A 19,059-nucleotide genomic window follows, 5' to 3' on the forward strand; every position below is an offset into this window, starting at 1 on the left:
ATGAGAAAAGTGTAGTGTTACACCGGTCCCTCACACCAGTTGGTGGCGGTATATTTAAACTTCTCTTGTGGAGACTGGGCGTGAGTGCTCAGAGATACTGCCCTCTGTAGTGAACGGCGGGAATTACACGTCTCTACAGAAACTGGGTGCAAAATACATACCGCCTTTCGGGTTGAAAATAAATAACTTCTATCATTAAAATCATGCAAGTTTGTAAATCGTACTTTCCCAAGGTGAGTGCAAGCTAGTAACCGTTTGAGGAACTTTTATGGTTCGTTTTTATTTCGTGCATACAGCCCTTAGCTGCTGTTTTTGTCATTCAATTCCCTTGTGCAGCACGCGAATGACGTTCCGCATGCACTGTATCCCCATGATATAGCTACAAAGCGCGTTTGATTTTTTTAAGAGGTGTAATTCAACGTTGAGAGCTGCAGGCTAATTGTATAACGTTAGTTATATCTGTTTCTGTCGGAAGAACGTGCCAAATCTCCAGCATCCATTGCAATTCTGGTTATTAGTATGTGTTACATTCACGCTCATTTTATAATTTCGACTAAAACTAAATCGACGAATAGTGTGCAGATTACCATTGTTTTGGGTTAAATTTATGTGAAACAGCGTTTATTTAAACACGAGTGTAGTGCTAGGGTAACGTTAAGTGGCCAGGCCTATCAAAATCCAAGCATGAGTAGGCGATCTATTGTTGCTACACTAGGTTGTGTATAACGAATAACTTACTTGAACACTTTACTTCGAAACGAAAGCGGTGAGGCAGTTTGGTTTTAACTAGCGGAGTTTTCTGAGAAATTAGTTTTCTCATTTAAATATGCATAAACTCACCAACAGTTGTACTGCTTGTGAGAGGTAACGTGCGGTACGTGTTTTGAAGAGATTCATCTCTTTAAGTATATAATTATAATCACACGTGCCAATTTCTTAAAAATGTTATCTTTGTATTCATGATGGTTTTACACAAATGAAAAAGAACTAAAAAAAACATTATTACGTCTGTCGTGGAAATCAAGAAATGTTAATTGTTTAAGCAACATAACAAGTTGTTATTGTTTGAATAATAATAATGGTAATTATTATAATACTGTAAAACAACATATTGTTATTGTATTGAATATTGTGCTTTACTGTATACATTATATTTCAGTTTCATGCATCCTAGAAAACAGAGTGAAGAGTTTGTGTTTTTGATGCTAGTTTAATTTTTTCGTTTTATATAAAACGTGCCCAAATATAAAATTACACTGTACAAAGGTAATTCAATTTTTAGGACTGCATTATATAATTGTCTTTTAATATTGAAACGTTCCTGAACTCATATACAGTGTTAATTATTGTAATTTAATTACTTTAAACTTGATAAAGGAAAGTAATGGACTACTCTTAATTTTTCTGTAATTATAATTATTTCTGATGTAATAGCATTAAATACTGTAAACATTATTGAGCAACTCTATATAAAAATATATATATAGATTGACCATCAAAATTTTTAATGTTAAAATGTATGTTTTAACATAACTTTCTCCTATTTAATACTTTGGTTAGTTCATGAATAAGTAATCCAAGCAGCTGAGCTCTTCTTCCAGAATCGGCTAAAAACACGTATCTTCCATCTTTATTTGACCCTGTAGCACTTTCTATTCTAATTCTGTTCTTTAACAAAAATTGTCCCTTTAGACTTTTTCATCTACTAACTGCTTGTTTTTCTTTTTATTATACAGTGTATTTTTCTATTCTATACGTTTTCTTTCTATTTATTATATAATAAAAAAAAAAACACTTGCTACGTGTACTGCACTAAGCTAACTGAGACTTGTTATACCACTCTTTTGTTGATATTGATTGCTTCTGTTTTCCTCATTTATAAGTAGCTTTGGATAAAAGCATCTGCTAAATATCTGCTTATATATATGTAATCAAATTTTATATTATTTATTTGAAAGAATTAAAATAACAGTTTTTATGCCTGTTTTTCTGTTGTACTGGTTGAGGCTGATATGAGATTTAAATGTAATAAGTATATATATTTTTAAAGACAGTAATTTGTACAGAAATCTGATTACACTGTTAATTACTTTTAATTGTAACTTACCAGAGAGTGCTCATAGGGCACTAAACATGATCGCATATGTAAATATAACATTTCATGATTTATTTCTGAATTTAAAACATTTGAACTCATGCTATGCCATTAATGTGTTTTGTCTGCTTTCTTTTTAGGAGATACTAAACAATAACAAAAACGTTGGTTACGCTTCTTAAATGTAATATTGGCAGAGGAATCATCTGGTGCCTAAAAAATGCTTGGGTTTCAAGAAACAAAATCTACTGGAAGTCCTAAAACATACAGTTGTGTGGCATGTTCAGCTACTTTTCATAATTTGGCATCACTCCTGGTGCACCAAGCGTCTCATGCAAGTGATATCTCTCAACAGCCAGAATCAGCATTACCTACTTGTGTCAGCTGTGGAAGCTTATTTACGAGCCAAGATCTCCTTGAAAAACACCACTGTGCAATGTTGCCCACTCCAGCATCTCCAGTCCACACCTGCATATGTGACTGTGGCGAGGAGTTTAGTGATCTTACAGCTCTTGAAGACCACAAAAAGCAACATGGGTCAGAAGACAAGGTCAAATCAGATTTGGAGAGTATTCCAGTTGTGCCAGATAACAAAACAGCCTCCAGCCATCCTATCTCAGACCAAGTTTTTCACAGTCTTTCGCCATCCCATTCCCATGAAAAACCCCTTGCACAAAATCCACCTTCTACTTCAAACACTGACATCAAGGAGAACAAATCCAATGAATCTGCAGACATGAACGGCAACAAATCTGCAGACATGGACGGCAACAGATCTGCACACATGGATGGCAACAAATCTGCAGACATGGATGGCAACAAATCTGCAGACATGGACGGCAACAAATCTGCACACATGGATGGCAACAAATCTGCAGACATGGATGGCAACAAATCTGCAGACATGGACGGCAACAAATCTGCAGACATGAAAAACAATGAATCTGCAGACATGGGTGACAATGAATCTGCATATATGGACAGCTGCGAATCTGCAGACATGAAAAGCAACGAATCTGCAAAAATGGACGGCAACGAATCTGCAGATATGGATGGCAACGAATCTGCAGACATAGACAGCAACATCTTGAAGCCATCTGAATCCCACAGTGTTACCGAAGAGCAAGTGCAGTTACCTGAACAGGACAATGATGCTTTACCATCCTCCAACGTGGTAAACAACTCTGTGCAAGACAATGAGAAATCACCAGAATCTAGTGAAGATTCAGCTGCATTTAATAAGAAATCAATCCTGAAGATGCTAGCATCTGCTTACATGAGTCATAGACAACCTGTCCAAATGAAACAGAGGAACTTGCCCCCCAGAAAAGTTTCACCAAGAGCACCAATACAACCTGCGATCATCATGACAATACCAAAACCCAAGCCACTGGAGAATCAGTCAAAGACAAAAAAAGACAACACCATGGTCGGAGTGAAAACTGCAAAGATGTTGCCTAAGAAGAGCAAGATTATATCTGTGACACAAACTCTCTGTCCTGTGGTGGTTCTTGAAACTCGCCAAAAACTTGTTGGCCGGGACAATGTGGAAGGCAGACATCAGTGCAGACTCTGCCGTAGGGTTTTCCAAGACGTAGACACCTTGATAATGCATCATGCCCTGCATAAAAAAGAACGAGTAAAATTTTGTCTTTGTTGTCAACAATTTGTGATAACCATAATCTCCGTCCCAGAAAGCCATGTCTGCTATGATGGATTTTCTAGAAACCATCAACCTTTGATGGGAAAAATGTCTCTGAAACCAATCAGCCCTACAGATCAACAGGCAGAAAAAATGTTCTACTGTTCTTTATGCAAGCGTGGCTACACACGCATACGCAGCCTCAAAAAGCACAACTGTCCCTGTAAAAATTCTCTGAAATCCCCGACCACTGTAGGCACCAGCGGTAATGTCAAACTTCAAAATTTGGAGGAGTGCAATAGAGCTTTCCTAAACTCGAAAACAAATCAAATGTCAACACAGCATATAGATATTGGTGTAGGCACGGAGTCGGTAAAGATTGAGGAACAGACCACAGAACTTCCTATCGGCAAAAAAGATCAGACTGGGCTGAAGATGCAGCTGAAGGACCAGTTAAATCCCCCGAAAACCCTTGAATCCGTCTTTGCCAGTGTTTCTAACGCCAAACCAACTGAACCAACTAAAAACTCAGTTGAATTACCAGCCAACATAGGTGATGTAAAACAAGAGGAAAGTGATAAATTGGTTGAAAAGCAGTGGACCATGCCTTTGGATGATGCTGAAATTGATGTACTAATAGATGTGGATCAAAAGGACTCAGATGAGGACGATTTGACAGATGTGGTAGGAGACGACTGCGATGAAGCTGAGGATGATGTAATTGTAGAGCCTCATGAGGACATGGAAATGAAGTCAGCAGTACCTAGTAATGGCTTTCAGGTGCATGTGACTAACAAAGGCTTGAAAAGGTTTGTTTGCAACGGGTGCCAGAGAAGCTATTCCCGCCTGTTTACTCTAAAGGAGCATTTGAGGTTTTGTGATGCAAGAGAGTTAAAGCTGCCAAATGTTACATCATCCAATACGGCTGGGCCGATTAAAAGGTTTCCATGTCCTCAGTGTGGTAAGTTCTTTAGCCGCAAAGACAATATGAATATGCATCAAAGGAAGTGCCATCCTGCAACAAACACTGATTCAGTAGTAAGTAACAGAACAGTGGAGCCTAAAACACCTGTAGCTCAGGAAAACTTATTCGTCCTGTCACCATCTACAGAAAGTCAAGCAGTCCGTCAAGAAAGCACTCCGAATACTAGCAGTAACAGAAACTGGGGGATCATGTCACTTCCATCTGTGCTCCCAAGACGAGTGACGTGCGAATGCGGATCCTCGTTCACTTGTCCTCGACTTCTCTTCGAACACCTGCAACAGCATGCGCAGGAGTCCTACATTTGTCCACACTGTGGTGAGAACCTACAATCGTGGATGGATTTTGAGGCACATCAGCAGTTGCACCAAGCTCAGAGCTCTCCAAGTGAGCAAAGAGCTGCCCAGCAGCAACCTCATTCATTTTCCCAAGCGCAACCATCCCGTGCTCTGACTCGGCCGCAACAGTCTCCAGGTTTTCCTGAGCATAACATAAAAGCCCAACTGCCTGGACTCTTGGCACCTCAACATTTGAACAATAGGCCAATTCCTGAGGCTCTGACTTGCAATAAATGCAAAAAGAACTTCAGTCTCCGCAGAAACTTGTTAAGACACATACGGTTGCGTTGTAATGGCGATACTGCAGATCAGAAGAATCACACCTGCTCTCGTTGTGGTACAACATTCCAAAGCCCATTGATGCTTAAAATTCACATTCAAAGCAATACATGTAAACCTGCATTTAAACCGATTCGGTGCCCGGTGTGTGTGCGTTGGTTCAGTTGTCTAGATGGGCTCAAGAGACACCTGGTCTCACACAGCAGGCAGTCCGTCTTAACATGTCAGATTTGTGACCAGAACTGTCCAACCCCTCAGGCACTCGAGGAGCATAAAAGAAACGTTCATCGACTCAACAGCGGAATGAGGCCAGCGGAGAATGCACAACAACAGCTGCATCAAGCTGGTGCACAAACCAGTCCATCTACTCCTACTCCTTTTCAATGTCACATTTGTCTTCGCTACTATCCAAAGCTTCAGTCCCTGAAGGATCACTTGAGGAAAGTTCATCGGCCAAAACAGCCGAAACAAACAAATCGGAGTACCATAGAACCGGTCCGTTCTGGACCGTTTCAATGTCAGATATGTGACCGCTTCTATCCTAACATTAAATCTCTGAAAAACCACAGAAGAAGAGTGCATCACATTGTGGGTGGTGTGTTTCTGCCATCAAAGGGAACGGAGCAAAACATCACTCCCAGTCATTTTCAGTGTCACATTTGCCCAGGCAGCTATCCAGATGAACAGTCCCTCCGAAACCACAGAAGAAGGGTCCATCAAATAGTGGAAGGTCAGGACCTGTCGAGGGGAATCACTCAACACATTCTATACAAGTGTCAGATTTGCCAGCGCGGCTATCCTGATGCAGTGTCCCTTAGAAATCATAGGAGGAGAGTTCATCGTATATTAGGGCCAGTGCCTGAAACACCACCACCAACAACAACAACAAATAATGACACAGAAGATGTTCTAGAGCAGAAACCGATACCTTTCCTGTGAACGGTGTTCATGCTTTCATAAAAGGTGGATCTGCTGCTTACGTTTATTGCTGTATATGCAAAAAAAAAAAGTCATAAGGCAGCACCTGTTGAGTATATTATACCATTTAGTAGAAGACAAATAATTTTGAATAGTTCAAGTGTCATATCTGATCAGTAGTGTAACAGTTTTTTTGTTGTTGTTAATACATTGTTTAGCTTACTCTGTATTTCATTGATGTTGCCTTAATTTAATTCATCTATTAAATACAGACCCCCCCCCCCATACAAACAGAAAGATTTTTGGCGAATGCACTGTATAAATGTAAAATAGAACAGTTGATGGCTGTTTTTAAGGTAGCCAATGTGTATTAGTGTACTGTAAATACATTTTGATGTAAACATGTCCTACGGTGCATCAATAAACACAATGGTGACATCTTTCCAAGTCTCCAATAAACCAATAACAGGTGTGGTCATACACGTTCCTTTAAATGTAAACTCTTGAGGGTTATACTGGGCTAAATGTTGTAGTAATAATGAAACTTGCTGGACACATCTAAATGATAATGACTGATGGAGGACTGAACAAATAAATATATGAGCTGCTTTAAGCAGTGTGCTCAGTCAAATCTGCATCTGATACAAAGCCTCAGGAGGGACACCAAATTGTCTTTTAATTCTCATGTGGTAGTGCTTGTGTAAAGATTATTTTGGCAATGCTTTACAACTTTCTGTATGTTAAATTTAGTTTACACAATAGCAAACATGAAAAACATGGGTTTACATTTTGCAAGGATATAATTTATTCTATACTAGTACATTTTTACCATACAAATGAGTAAATTAATATCAGTTTGTAGTATGTATTAGGAACAATTTAAAATGATCAATAGAAGTAGGCTATATTTATAATTTTACATTAACTTTGATTAAAACATTATGTAAATACTGCTAATGGTTAGTTTGTGATGCCTGTAAATGAATCTACATGATACTTATTTCTGTGTAAATTAAATGCAGCATCAATCACCCCTTTGTCATGATATGTGCAGTAAGTTTAATTGCTTTTTATGTTTTCATATGTTTTATTTAGAAATTAATTTCCATGTATAATTTCATATTTAAATTTAAACCATTTCTGCAGGTGTAATTTGTTTACCATGTGTCTCAAAACACTTTGTTTTATGAAACATTTTAATGTATTTTTTTCTTCTCTTTTTTACTGTTAATAAAAACGAATAAAATTCATACAGATACCCATCCTTTATATGCAAATGAAGGTATGACATCATATGTTGGGCGTTAAATGCAGTCAAACTGAAATGATTTAACATTTATTTATTTGCGTACTCGGTGATTGTCTTTATTCAACCACACGTTCAGAGAGATGCCTAGATGCTTTTATCGGAAACGGAAAAGGAAACTCAATTTATTTGGTATATGCGTCCTGGCTCCTGTTCTGTAGCGTAGTACATTGGTGCTGAAAAGAGCATGAAAGGTTGGTGCAAACTGCCTTGCTTTTTCTCATGCGCTATCTACAAGATAGAGGCAGAATCTAAACAGTCGAGCAAACAATGGGCAATTTTGCGTAAGTGGTGCTCTTTAAAAAAATCAGTATTGAGGATTTGAAATTATCCGATAGGTACAGCGTCAGGTAACGTTGTCGGTGAATTACCACACAGACGCATCAATTCTGTAATGTTTAAATACGCTCATTTCGCTTTACAGAATAAACCCATTCTTAGAGGACAGGTTGTGCTTTGTTGGTAGATGCAGGGCTGACTGTAACAGAGCATGCATGAAGGATTACAGGAACGTGCATTGTTAAAGGAAGGAATGGCCTGTGGCTGCAAACGCCTGCAGAGCGCCATCATCTGTGCCGCTATCTAACGTTACTGCTGCACGGGAAAATATATGTTACCCGAGTTGTTGTCCGTTTGCACTCTGTATTGAACATCACGAAATAAAACGATTAGAAAATAACGAATAAAATATAAAGACAACGAATAATGCACAGATCAACATTTTGTTTTCTTTGCTGTATTTAGAAAAACTAACGAATGACTCTTATGAGCCGGTTCTTTGAATGAATCGCTTAAATAAAAGCATGAATAAACGCATCAATAATAATAATAATAATGCGGTATTCACCTACTCATTAATTTCCTGTTTTAAATAGGTTTTATATATTATTTATATTTTATTTTAAATTTGAGTCGCCTATTATATGGAAATAATATTTTATTCTACTTTTATGGAAATACTAGCTGTCTTGCTATCAAAATCCAAAACCATAATACAGCAATACTATTTCATGCCAGTACAAATACTTGTGTGTGTGTGTGTGTGTGTGTGGTAATATATGAAAAAAAAATGTTTTGTATGTTTATCTTTTAACTGTTATATGGATAGCAAGTGAAACAGCTGATAAAGTTCTGATGCTGCTTAGTATTAGTTGCAGTACGCCTTATAATAGGTTGTCTTATCTTCTATTCTTTTTCCTTCAGTTTAGTTTCAGCTTGAGTGGGGGGAGGGAACTCGGGCACCGGCAGACTTGCCGATTTGCACATCATGCATGAAGGAGAGGCCAAGAAGAATGAAACCAAATCTGATGTGGCTGACACCCAGGAACAATCTGTGAAGAGAGGAATGGGGGAATTAATTTCAAAAGGTCTGGCTTTAAACTCCCAAAGCAGAAGTGTGGCAGAACCATCGCCTGTAGCTACTAATGTCCTTCCTGACTCCTTGCCCTGCAATGCTGTGGAAAAAGAGAGAGGAAAAAGCTCCTGTGAAGTAAATGTAGATACATTTCCACAGCAATTAAACTCTGATACACAGAAATTATCGGAAGACCGTGAGACAGATTCTGACTGTATTTCCAGCACCACAGATAATGAACCAAAATCACTGCTGCTTAATGAAAAATTTAACAAACCACAAACTGACACTCAAATGTCTGTTACAACAGATGAAATCTCAAGTAGTCAGTCCGAAAATAATGAAGTCCATTGTTCAACTGTCCAGACATCCGAGGAAACCATCTTTGAGACGTCCTGCTCTAATAAAAGTGATAACCAATGCAAAAAATATTCTGACAAAAAAATACATGAGGACACTGCAGATGTGAGTGTTTCGGACACTGAAAATCGAGATGCCTCACCTTCTGACTCTTTAAACGAAAAGGATGTAACATTGGATGATGCCTTCGAAGAGGCAAATTCAGAGCACAATAACCAGATGCTTTCAACTGAAGCCAATGCTGAGGCAAGAAGTGTGGAGAACACAGAACATAAACGTGGATATTCTTCCTTTTCCCGTGGAAGGCCACGCAAAGAAAAAAACGTTATCAAATGTGAATATTGTGGGCGCCCTTTCAATCATGCCTCAGCGTATATTATTCATCTGCGTGTTCATACAGGGGAGAAGCCCTTCACCTGCCAGGATTGTGGCAAAGCCTTCGCTCAACTCTCCAACCTTCGATCCCACAGCAAAGTCCATAAATCCAAAAGTAGGAAACATAGAATACAAGATGGAGCCACACCTGAGAAAATTGTGGATGAGAAAGAAATAACCATGACCGATAAACTGGAAAGTGACTGTCATAGTAATCAAATCACCCCTAAAAGGAGAAGGCGAGGAAGAGGGAAAGGGAAATCCCAAACATGTCCGATCTGTGGCAAAGTCTTTTGCTACAAGTCTGTCCTCAAAATCCATCTTCGTATTCACAGTGGAGAAAAACCATACTCTTGTAAGGTATGCGGCAAATCGTTTACTCAAGCGTGCACCGCACGTGTCCATGAGAGAGTACACTGGTCTATAAGACCTTACTTCTGTTCAAAATGTGGAAAGGGATTTTCTCAGATAGGGCCATTAAAAGTACACACTTGTGAGGGTAAAAGAAACCCTCATGCCACCTTGAAAGAAATGGAATTGGATGGTGTTATCAGCTTCAGGTGTCACCTTTGCAAAAGTTGCTTTGGCACAAGAGATGAGTATGAATTACATTTGCAAGGACACACTGACACCCAGCGTTACAGCTGTGACCGTTGCAAGCAGACGTTTAGTCTTCTTTCAGAGCTACAAACGCACAACAAACACTGCGTTTCCATCCGGTTCGCAAAAACAAAGCCTTCTTTCAGTTCACCTCACAGATTACAACCCAAAAACTCCTTGAAGAGAAGAACTCCTCCGAAAATGCGGAGTGCAAGTCCAGTTAAATCTCCTCCAAAAGATTTTTCCTTTCCGAGGAAGCTCAAAAAATGCTCCTCTTTACTTGCTTGCCCTCTTCAGGTCATGGGGACAACTGTTTATGACTCTAAGAATAGGCTCTATTCAGTCAGTCAATCCATCAAATCCAGCTATTTTGTATCGCAACTGAACAGTACGCACCACAAAGCAGATCCGAGAAAGTACTTCTGCCCACAATGTGGACGACTATTCCATCATGTAGGAAGACTGAGAGCCCATATGCTCACTCATTCACGGCGTCAAAGCTTCACGTGCATTGATTGCAACAGGGTGTTTAAAAACTGGAACAAATTTTGGATTCATCAGAGGCTGCATAGACAGAAAAGAGGGCGCTTTTTTTGCCCCAAGTGTGGACAGGGGTTTCGATTTGTGGGACTGTACAATAAACATCTGCAGAAGCATCCAGCACTTAATGCTCATACTTGTCCCTTCTGTCCTCATACATTCTCAAATGCACAAAAGTTGAGGAACCACCAGCAAGAGTGGCACCACTCAACTATGCCCTTTATTTGTGATATTTGTGGAAAAGGTTTCTCAAGCGCGGTTATTCTTAAGCGACATGGAGTTGTTCATTGCACAAATGATCCAATGGAGACGCATTACACCAATGACCCTCAGTCCGCTGTGCATCCTTATGAATGCGGTACATGCAGCGCTAGTTTTGAGAACTTGGACTTGCTTTTCCACCATCAGCTCCGCCACAAGGCTGTAGATAAAGGATCAATAGCAATGAGAGGACAGCTACTTATGACAAAGGAACACCAATCTCATCATCTCCAGCATCAAAGCTATGATTACAGCCTTTGTGGCAATCAGAGGCAAGAGAAGCTACTCGCTTTCCCCCGTTCAAATGGAGGAGAAATGCCTCATCGTTTGTCACACTTTGGTCCCTCTAACATACAACTATCACAAAAGTCTAAATCAAACACTGACGCTCCAAGCACCACCAAAACTAATTCTCAGATTAATGAGGGGCACATTGTTAAAAAACGCACTAAGGGCAGTTTTTCAGCAATTGAAGAATTAAATGGTTCAAGCCGGTCACCGTCCATATTGAAAAATGAGGACACAACTGGTGACTTAATTTGCACTGAATGTAATGCTTGTTTTTCCAACCTTACAGAACTGCATGGACATTACTTGGAACATGCCAGAGGAGAAATATAAATATCGTGTAAACGTTTTCTTTCTTTTTTTCATTGAGTGTGTGATTAACATTTGCATGGTAATCACATACTTCTGAAACTTGTGAAAATGTTTGCTGTATATTTGTTTTTCATCTGATATCATTATTGATGTGCTGATACCCAATTTAAAAATATATATATATACATATGGACTAGAAATTCCCTGTAATTGACAGTATTGTTTTATTTAGCAATCCTATTGTTGAGTTAGATAGCTGTTAGTGTTGGTGCTGTAATTGTGAAGTGAAGACAAAATTATCAAGGATGTTCCATAAAAATAAATAATACAATCAAACATCTTTAATGTTTGTTCTCAGATGTTTATTTCATGTTTGCCAAATGATATTGCAACATCCCATGATTATGGGATCCAAATCTGTTGGGCCTTAGTTGGAGTTGATGGTGGTGTTGATCCAAGAGATGTAGTTGCAGACCTTGGTATAGACACCAGGTTTATTCTTTTGGGCACAGCCGTAACCCCATGACACAATACCCTGCAGCCGGTTGCTGCACACCACTGGGCCACCGGAGTCACCCTGCAAACCACATAGAAGTAATAGAAATAGAAGTCAAAAAAAGCATGTTTAAATCTACTGCAATGACCTTAACGCTGTAACTAGCAGTGATCTTACCTGGCAGGAGTCCTTTCCTCCCTCAATGAAGCCAGCACAGAACATGTTGGAGGTGATCTCACCAGGGTAGGCGTTTCTGCAGGTACTGTCACTCAGGATAGGAGCCCACAGGCACATCAGACGGCTGGGGTAGTTGCCTAAGGAAACATCAAGTGTTCACTATAGGTGAGTTTGAATGTGTTCACTGTGCTATTCTAAGATGACCTGAAGATTTATGTACAAAGTGTTATGCATGAAGTACACACTTCCAGAGGCGCTCATGTTTCCCCATCCAGAGATCAGACATTCGCTACCAGCTGAAGCACAGCTTGTTGGCAGAGAAACGGTCTGAACGTAGCCATTCAGACTGGCAGAGCTGGCCAGCTTGATCAGCATGATATCATTGTCCAGAGTGTAGCTGTTGTAACTGGGGTGTCTGATGATCTTTTGGGAGTTGATGAATTGCTCGGTGCCCTCAGAGACGTCAATGTTATGCTCACCCAGACGCACCTGGATAGAGCTGAGAACAGAGATGAGTAAGTTGTATTGGACTAAAATTCTGATTGTTAATGGTTCATTACTTATGTGCCTCTTGTAGTATTTATTTTATATATATATATATATAAAGCTACTGAAGATTTCTAACCCAATAGCCACACTACTGTCACGCTTCTGTTCAAACATTTGCAGGCAGTAAGATGTTTTAATGTTTTTGATCTGTTAATGCTGAATGTTTAGCAGCGGTTACTACAGTCTTTAGTGTCACATGATTCTCAGAACTCATTGTAATATGCTGATTTGGTGCTCAAGAAACATTGTCATTTTTACCAATTTTGAAAACAGCTTTGCTGCTTTATATTTCTGTGGAAACCCTTTTTTTCCTGGATTCTTTGATTACTAAGTTCAAAAGAACCACATTTATTTGTCAGTGTCTTTACTTTCCTGTTTATAAATGTAATGCATCCTTTTTAAACAAAAGTATTAATTTATTTATATAAAATCTTACTGACCTCAAACTTTTAAACGTAGTGTAAACTTGCCTTTTTTTTTTATTAATGGCTCTCAGAGAAATTAAATGTTTGAAAAATAGAATCACACAACAATTTATAACACATAAAAAATACATAGAACATAAAGAAACATAGAAAATACTAATCTTCCTTTATTATATAGTAAAATTCATTGAAATATAATTCTTAATTCAAATCTAAGGAACTTTTTGAACATTATAGTTACTGAGATAGAATGATTTTGAAAACTTTCCAATGTGACAGCTAGTTCCAGTCTCCCTAATACTGAGGAAAAAAAAGTCATATTTCACTTACGACTTGTAACAGTGAGCAGCAGACACAACCCAGCTGCTGGAGATCAGAGAGCCACCACAAAAGTGGTAACCACTGTTCAGAGAAACCTGGTATGGAACACCATTCTTAGTACACTCGAATCCGCCGACGATTTTGTCATCCTCATCCAGAGGAGCAGCATCTGGGAAAGTATATAGTTTTAGTGTCACATTTTTATTTTACAAAAATTAATTGAACAGAGCACTTGGAATTATTTTTATTTATTTATTTACTTACTTACTTTAAACCTAAAGATATCTGTATTAATTCCAGTATAAATCTCCCCTGCCCCATTACTTACAAGCCACAGTGAACAGAGCCAGAATAATGAGAGCCTTCATGTTGAAGCTGTTGAGTGGTGTGTTCTGAAGGTTTTAAGGCCCTTCTTTTATACTCTGTCTACTCCACAGCTTGAGATAATTTTCAAGGGCATATTTACATTAATTTTATAAGCAAGCAGTGTGTGACTTCAGCATGTGCTTAACCATAGTATACAAATTTGCTTAGGATGTTATTGCAAATAATTTTATTTAAGAAACTATTCACAAATCATGAATTAATAAATGTTTCTTATTATTTTTCTAGCAGCATTATTAAAAAAGGGGACTTTTGGGTTACATATCTGTCATGAGAAGTAAATGTTGATATGCGCTCCTTAAAGAAAAATATATAGGTACTAAGAAAGAAAATGATTTTCTATTTATTTATTTTTATCATGTCAAGCTCTTGAATTTTGAAGATAAGCCACCTAATTCTAATTAGATTTAGCTCTTTTTTAACAAAGTGGTCAAATCCAGGAACTGGAAAATGAGCACATTAGAGGTGACTGAGTGTTTTGTATTTGTCAAAAATGCCAATTTATTTCAGACTATAGAAACTATATTAAGTTACTAAAGTGAAACATTTCATTGAAAGTGGGCACTGATGAATAACCCTTTGTGACTGCATTATTTTCCATTAGTAAATAAGCTTTAAAATCTTGGCTGAAAGTAACCTTGTTTTCTGAAATGTTACAAACTTCTTACAAACCTGTGACTTTAAATAAACATGACATGGGAAAATATTCAACTGAATCAACTTGGCAGCTAAACCATTCAAGGAGTCTCTTGACTCCCTATCTTCTATCAAACAACTTAGAAATGTTTAATCAGACATTTCACACATGCACAGTTGTGAGCAGCAGTCTCCATCTGTAAGCCCGTTTAAAACAAGTTCCTGGTTAGACTTTTAAAAACCTATAAGGATACTAGGTTTTATGTGTTTTGAAGTGTGTCAGCCACTGTGGACAGACATTCAGTTCAAATTACCTTTTAAACAGTTAGAGCTATTGTTACAATTACAATCTAAATTACCATTCACACATTTTCATAATTATATATATAACTGTCCTCTTTATATTTCTATTTGTTTACTTTTGCATATACTCTTAGAAGAGATTAATCCTTTAGAGTTAAAAAAAGAACTTTCAAAGTGCAAATATGAACTTCCAGCTATTAAAAAGGTTCAAAGTTGAACTTAAAGTTTCAATAATGATCCACTGGTTATTTGGCAGTTATTTTAAGAACTTTTGTTATGGTTAAAGGCTGTGTTTCACCTGTACCCATGACCACCACACATATCTCTAAATTGCAGAATAATCTTTAGTGCACAATGTTGTTGTAAATTTTCAGAACACAAATTAAAAATCACAAAAAATCTACATTCAGTTTTATGTACATAAATGAACAATAAGCTATTCTGTGTTAAATTGAGAGGGTGAAATGAAATTCTTATTCCTAAAAACAGACTTTAGTCTGTTTAATATAGTCATATTTTACAGCCGTACATCCTTTAGATTTTCCCCATACCAAATTCAAGCTTTTAATCACAGGGAGCCTACTAATTCAGCTCAAAACATGATATGTGACAAAACCAAATTATTTTATCTGGCTGGCAAAACACCTTTTAGACATGATCAGGTTGGACACGTGTTTATATTGTTGAAGAACACCATTATATCATTCTGTAATCCTTCATATCTGAAGCATATCTAGCCTATGTGTTGTTTAAGGTTTCATCAGCAAGATTATTTTTCTTTTTTTCCTAATAATTGTTTCTTATTATTATTATTATTATTATTATTATATTGTTTCGATTTTGAGAATAAAAACGAACAAAAAGCATTTAATCCAGGGTGAAGGTTTCTGGGGTTAATACGCAATTTGCAATGCAAAGCACTGAATCTGTTTCGCACAAGATAAGAGGTCGCGTGGAAAAAACGTTACATTCAAGTGCAAGCTTAAGTCAGTTTACTGGTCCAGAGTTAATTATTCAGCGTATACCATGGTTACACCCCAAGACCTTTTCTCAGATTTTTTATTTCAAGATATTTGTAAAGATTTTAGCCTGCTGGTTAACAGAGCACTTGTGTATTGATTATTTTCACCAACAGAGGGCACTGCGAGTTACATTGATTGCTTGGTCGAGTGCTGCTAACATTACTTCATTCACGAAGAACTGCAGGGCGCTATTATCATCAATCCTCAATAGAGACACCGTTGTCCCTGTCAAGGTAGTAAAGTTATGTTGAATTAAAATAATACTGTTTGTATGTACTTTATAAGTGCCTTTATAACTCTAACTTTATAACTTAAATTTTATGACTCCTGTTGTTTAATCGGAGACTGAAATTGATGAAGATACTTTAATGAACCTAAGTGCTTAAAGGGTAACTAAACCCCTGTTCAGAGCCTGACTCCACCCACTATATAATATTTGAAAAATGCTGAAAAGTGGGCAGAGCACAGCGGAGATAGAGGGGACGAACCGAGGGCGGGGCTGAGCGAGTGCGGCGTGGACCTGAGACCCGCAGTGACGGATTAATTGACAGCTGCTGTCAGAGTCGCTAAAATTGAGAGTGAATGTAGTGACGCAAGTAGGGCCAGGGCCTGAGCCATATCAATTAGAGCCGCTGACTCAAACTGCTGTCTTAACTCCCGCATCGTGATCGGCATCTGACGATGCTAGCAAAGCAGCCACGCAGTCTCTGAGTAAGGCACTGTGTCGCTTTCCAGCGCAAGCTGTGTGGAGAAGCCCATTTCCACCTCCATTGCGTTGGAGAAGCAATCCTGCGTAAAATGCAGTTTGCACACTCCAGCTCTAGGCAGGAACTCGCGGTCTTCCAGGCCAAGTGCATGCAACCACTGGCGCCTTAATTTCAAGTCTGCTGGAAAACTATTCAGTCCAGCAGTTCTGTCGCAACCAGTAACTCTACACCTACGTACCATCCTGACCACTGTAAATAAATCTACGCCAACGTGAAGCTATCCTAACTGATGCAATACTATGCTACTAACTATGCTTCTAACAATACTAACGTTACACTAATAGCTATGCTAATTAACTGCATAGGCTACACTAAATAATCCAAATAACCATATAAATGCTATGCTAAATAGATGCTAAAATACTCTATCCTGATCGTTTTCAATACTTGCAATTCCAGCTCCTCCTGACTCGGTACAGTGATTTTGATGGAACGAGATGGTTTTATACTGCCAAGGGCGTGGCGAGCTGAAAATTGCTTACGCCACCTGCCACCGCTTACATCACGTACCACCGCAAACATCCAATAGGAAAAATCAACTGCATTAGCCACCGTTCAACCTGAAGAGGGAAGCACTCGTTTTTACAACATATAATATTAAAACACTTTATACTCAAATGTCAAAAAAGTTACTTGAATCAATGAACAGCACTAATAAAGCCCCATTCTTATAGATCATTAACTAAAAAAAGTTGGTTTAGGGTTTAATTACTCTTTAAATGTTCCCAGAAATGAAGGATTGAGTCAAATTCATTATATCATAATATTTACCATTGTGTTCATTCGATTTGCTTGTTGTTTGGGACCCCAGTATATATCTTATTTTGTGTTCTGAAGAAGAAAAAAGTTATACATGTTTGGAACAACATCAAGGAGAGTAAATTTATTAATTAAATTTTTCAAACTGATGTAGAGTAAGGTGAGTCTTAGTAAGGGATTCTTACAACCAAAACGATTAGATTTTCATGACCACTTGCCCTCTCTATTATCTTTAATATAGTTTACAATGCCTCATCTTTCTTTTCAACACCTCTATTACATTGTGACAGGTTCAACAAAAGTCAAAGATTAATTACTGACTCATTTTTTGAGTCTTAATTATTATTATTTTTTTTTATAATAATACATTTCACATTAACTACTAAATATTGTAATAGTATAACATGATTTTATCCTTGTTCAGGAACCACATACACACAACCCTGTGCTGTTTATAAAGGGACATGCCTTGGATCCAGAGTCTCTTTTAGAAATAATGATGGAAGGGGAGGAGGTCTGTGAATTAGACGATGTGAACACAGCTCTACACTTCATCTTCCACACTGAATATGCTTCAAAGTTGAGAGACACCCTGACATTTATTTTAAACTGTTTAATGTATGATAATGCCAAAACCAACATGCCACCCCCAATGGCCAGTTTTTTGTTTGTTTGTTTGTTTGTTTTTATTAAGTGAATTTATATGTATATAAATCCATGATATGGATTGTTGTTTATTTATTTTATGTGTTTGTTGGTTTGTTTGTAATACATATTTTGGTGTTAATCAGTTTATGGACAATCATGGTGTTATGCTGTTTATATCATCAAATTATATTAGTAATATAGAATATTAATAATAACAATAGTAATAATAATAATAACAATGTTATTGCTATGCAGGATAATGTTAAAAAAGGGAACTGATGAGGGTCATTAATGCGCCATTAATTGAAGGTTCCAATTAGAACCTTTTCAAAAAGGTTAAAAAAATTAACGTTTAAGGTTCCCCTACAGTTGCAATCTCCAGGAACCTCAATGGGCTCATTTTTTTTACCTTTTCTTCTAAGAGTGATACCGACTCTTGTGTTCTAGGACATACAGACTGGTAAGGACACTTTTATTGAGATACTGTTCATTATTTATGCTGGGCATTGCATTATGTTAGAAAGACATGTCACTTTTAAAATTCACAAGTTAGAAAATGATGTCCACCAAGTGAATAATGAAATATTTTACTTAAAAGGAGGTGGACAGAAACAGAACTTTACAAGAAAAGTTACTTGTGGTTGGCACAGTGTGGTGAAATCGGTGTGGGTTTTGTTCCACTGGTTATTCCAAGAAATCGCAGATCAATCATTAGCTCTTTTGGGAGCGTACAGGTGGCAAATGAAGGCTATACAAGGATCAAAAATAGAAATACAAATGGCTATGATTATTATGCCTTTATTATCTTTGAGAAAAATGTATTCTAGATTTAGTTCCGCATTATAAACATCAGTATCAATTTATTAAGGAAAGCAGGATAGTTGCCACATGCATCTGAACATTTTCAAAAGGGATTTAACTC

General features: G+C 37.7%; 3 protein-coding genes across 5 annotated transcripts; 2 read left to right on the plus strand and 1 right to left on the minus strand.

Annotated features, from left to right (window-relative positions):
• The first annotated feature begins 73 nt into the window (after positions 1 to 73).
• On the plus strand, positions 74 to 7,504 carry LOC127974595 (zinc finger protein 521). 2 transcript variants are annotated; one of them, XM_052577978.1, is made up of 2 exons: positions 74 to 233; positions 2,236 to 7,504. In XM_052577978.1, the coding sequence occupies exon 2, from the start codon at positions 2,316 to 2,318 to the stop codon at positions 6,273 to 6,275; it is 3,960 nt and encodes a 1,319-aa protein (XP_052433938.1). In that variant the 5' UTR covers positions 74 to 233; positions 2,236 to 2,315; the 3' UTR covers positions 6,276 to 7,504. The 2 variants fall into 2 exon arrangements, with proteins under 2 accessions (XP_052433938.1, XP_052433939.1); XM_052577979.1 differs by lacking the exon at positions 74 to 233 and adding an exon at positions 648 to 766.
• Positions 7,505 to 7,636: 132 nt separating this feature from the next.
• LOC127974598 (zinc finger protein 615) lies at positions 7,637 to 11,995 on the plus strand. Of its 2 annotated transcripts, none has more exons than XM_052577985.1 (2): positions 7,637 to 7,754; positions 8,764 to 11,995. In XM_052577985.1, the coding sequence occupies exon 2, from the start codon at positions 8,828 to 8,830 to the stop codon at positions 11,669 to 11,671; it is 2,844 nt and encodes a 947-aa protein (XP_052433945.1). In that variant the 5' UTR covers positions 7,637 to 7,754; positions 8,764 to 8,827; the 3' UTR covers positions 11,672 to 11,995. The 2 variants fall into 2 exon arrangements, with proteins under 2 accessions (XP_052433945.1, XP_052433944.1); XM_052577984.1 differs by having other exon boundaries at positions 7,680 to 7,844.
• Positions 11,991 to 14,091, minus strand: LOC127974611 (trypsin-3). Its single transcript, XM_052578004.1, has 5 exons — positions 13,947 to 14,091; positions 13,628 to 13,787; positions 12,569 to 12,822; positions 12,324 to 12,460; positions 11,991 to 12,227 (listed from the first exon to the last, which is right to left on the minus strand). Exons 1-5 carry the CDS (start codon positions 13,984 to 13,986, stop codon positions 12,078 to 12,080), a joined length of 741 nt encoding a protein of 246 aa, XP_052433964.1. The 5' UTR covers positions 13,987 to 14,091; the 3' UTR covers positions 11,991 to 12,077.
• Positions 14,092 to 19,059: the final 4,968 nt, after the last annotated feature.

The sequence above is a fragment of the Carassius gibelio genome, chromosome B16 (assembly GCF_023724105.1).
Source record: "Carassius gibelio isolate Cgi1373 ecotype wild population from Czech Republic chromosome B16, carGib1.2-hapl.c, whole genome shotgun sequence".
In the NCBI taxonomy this organism is placed as follows: Eukaryota; Metazoa; Chordata; class Actinopteri; order Cypriniformes; family Cyprinidae; genus Carassius; species Carassius gibelio.

What these genes read in the sequence shown, in the direction of transcription:
- LOC127974598 (XM_052577985.1), top strand. Translation starts at nt 8,828, where the DNA reads ATGCATGAAGGAGAGGCCAAGAAGAATGAAACCAAATCTGATGTGGCT.
- LOC127974595 (XM_052577978.1), top strand. Translation starts at nt 2,316, where the DNA reads ATGCTTGGGTTTCAAGAAACAAAATCTACTGGAAGTCCTAAAACATAC.
- LOC127974611 (XM_052578004.1), bottom strand. Translation starts at nt 13,986, where the DNA reads ATGAAGGCTCTCATTATTCTGGCTCTGTTCACTGTGGCTT. An exon ending in GGCTCTGTTCACTGTGGCTT is followed by an intron (nt 13,788 to 13,946) that starts GTAAGTAATGGG and finishes ATACTTTCCCAG; the next exon opens with ATGCTGCTCCTCTGGATGAG. An exon ending in GAGGAAAGGACTCCTGCCAG is followed by an intron (nt 12,228 to 12,323) that starts GTAAGATCACTG and finishes TGTGGTTTGCAG; the next exon opens with GGTGACTCCGGTGGCCCAGT.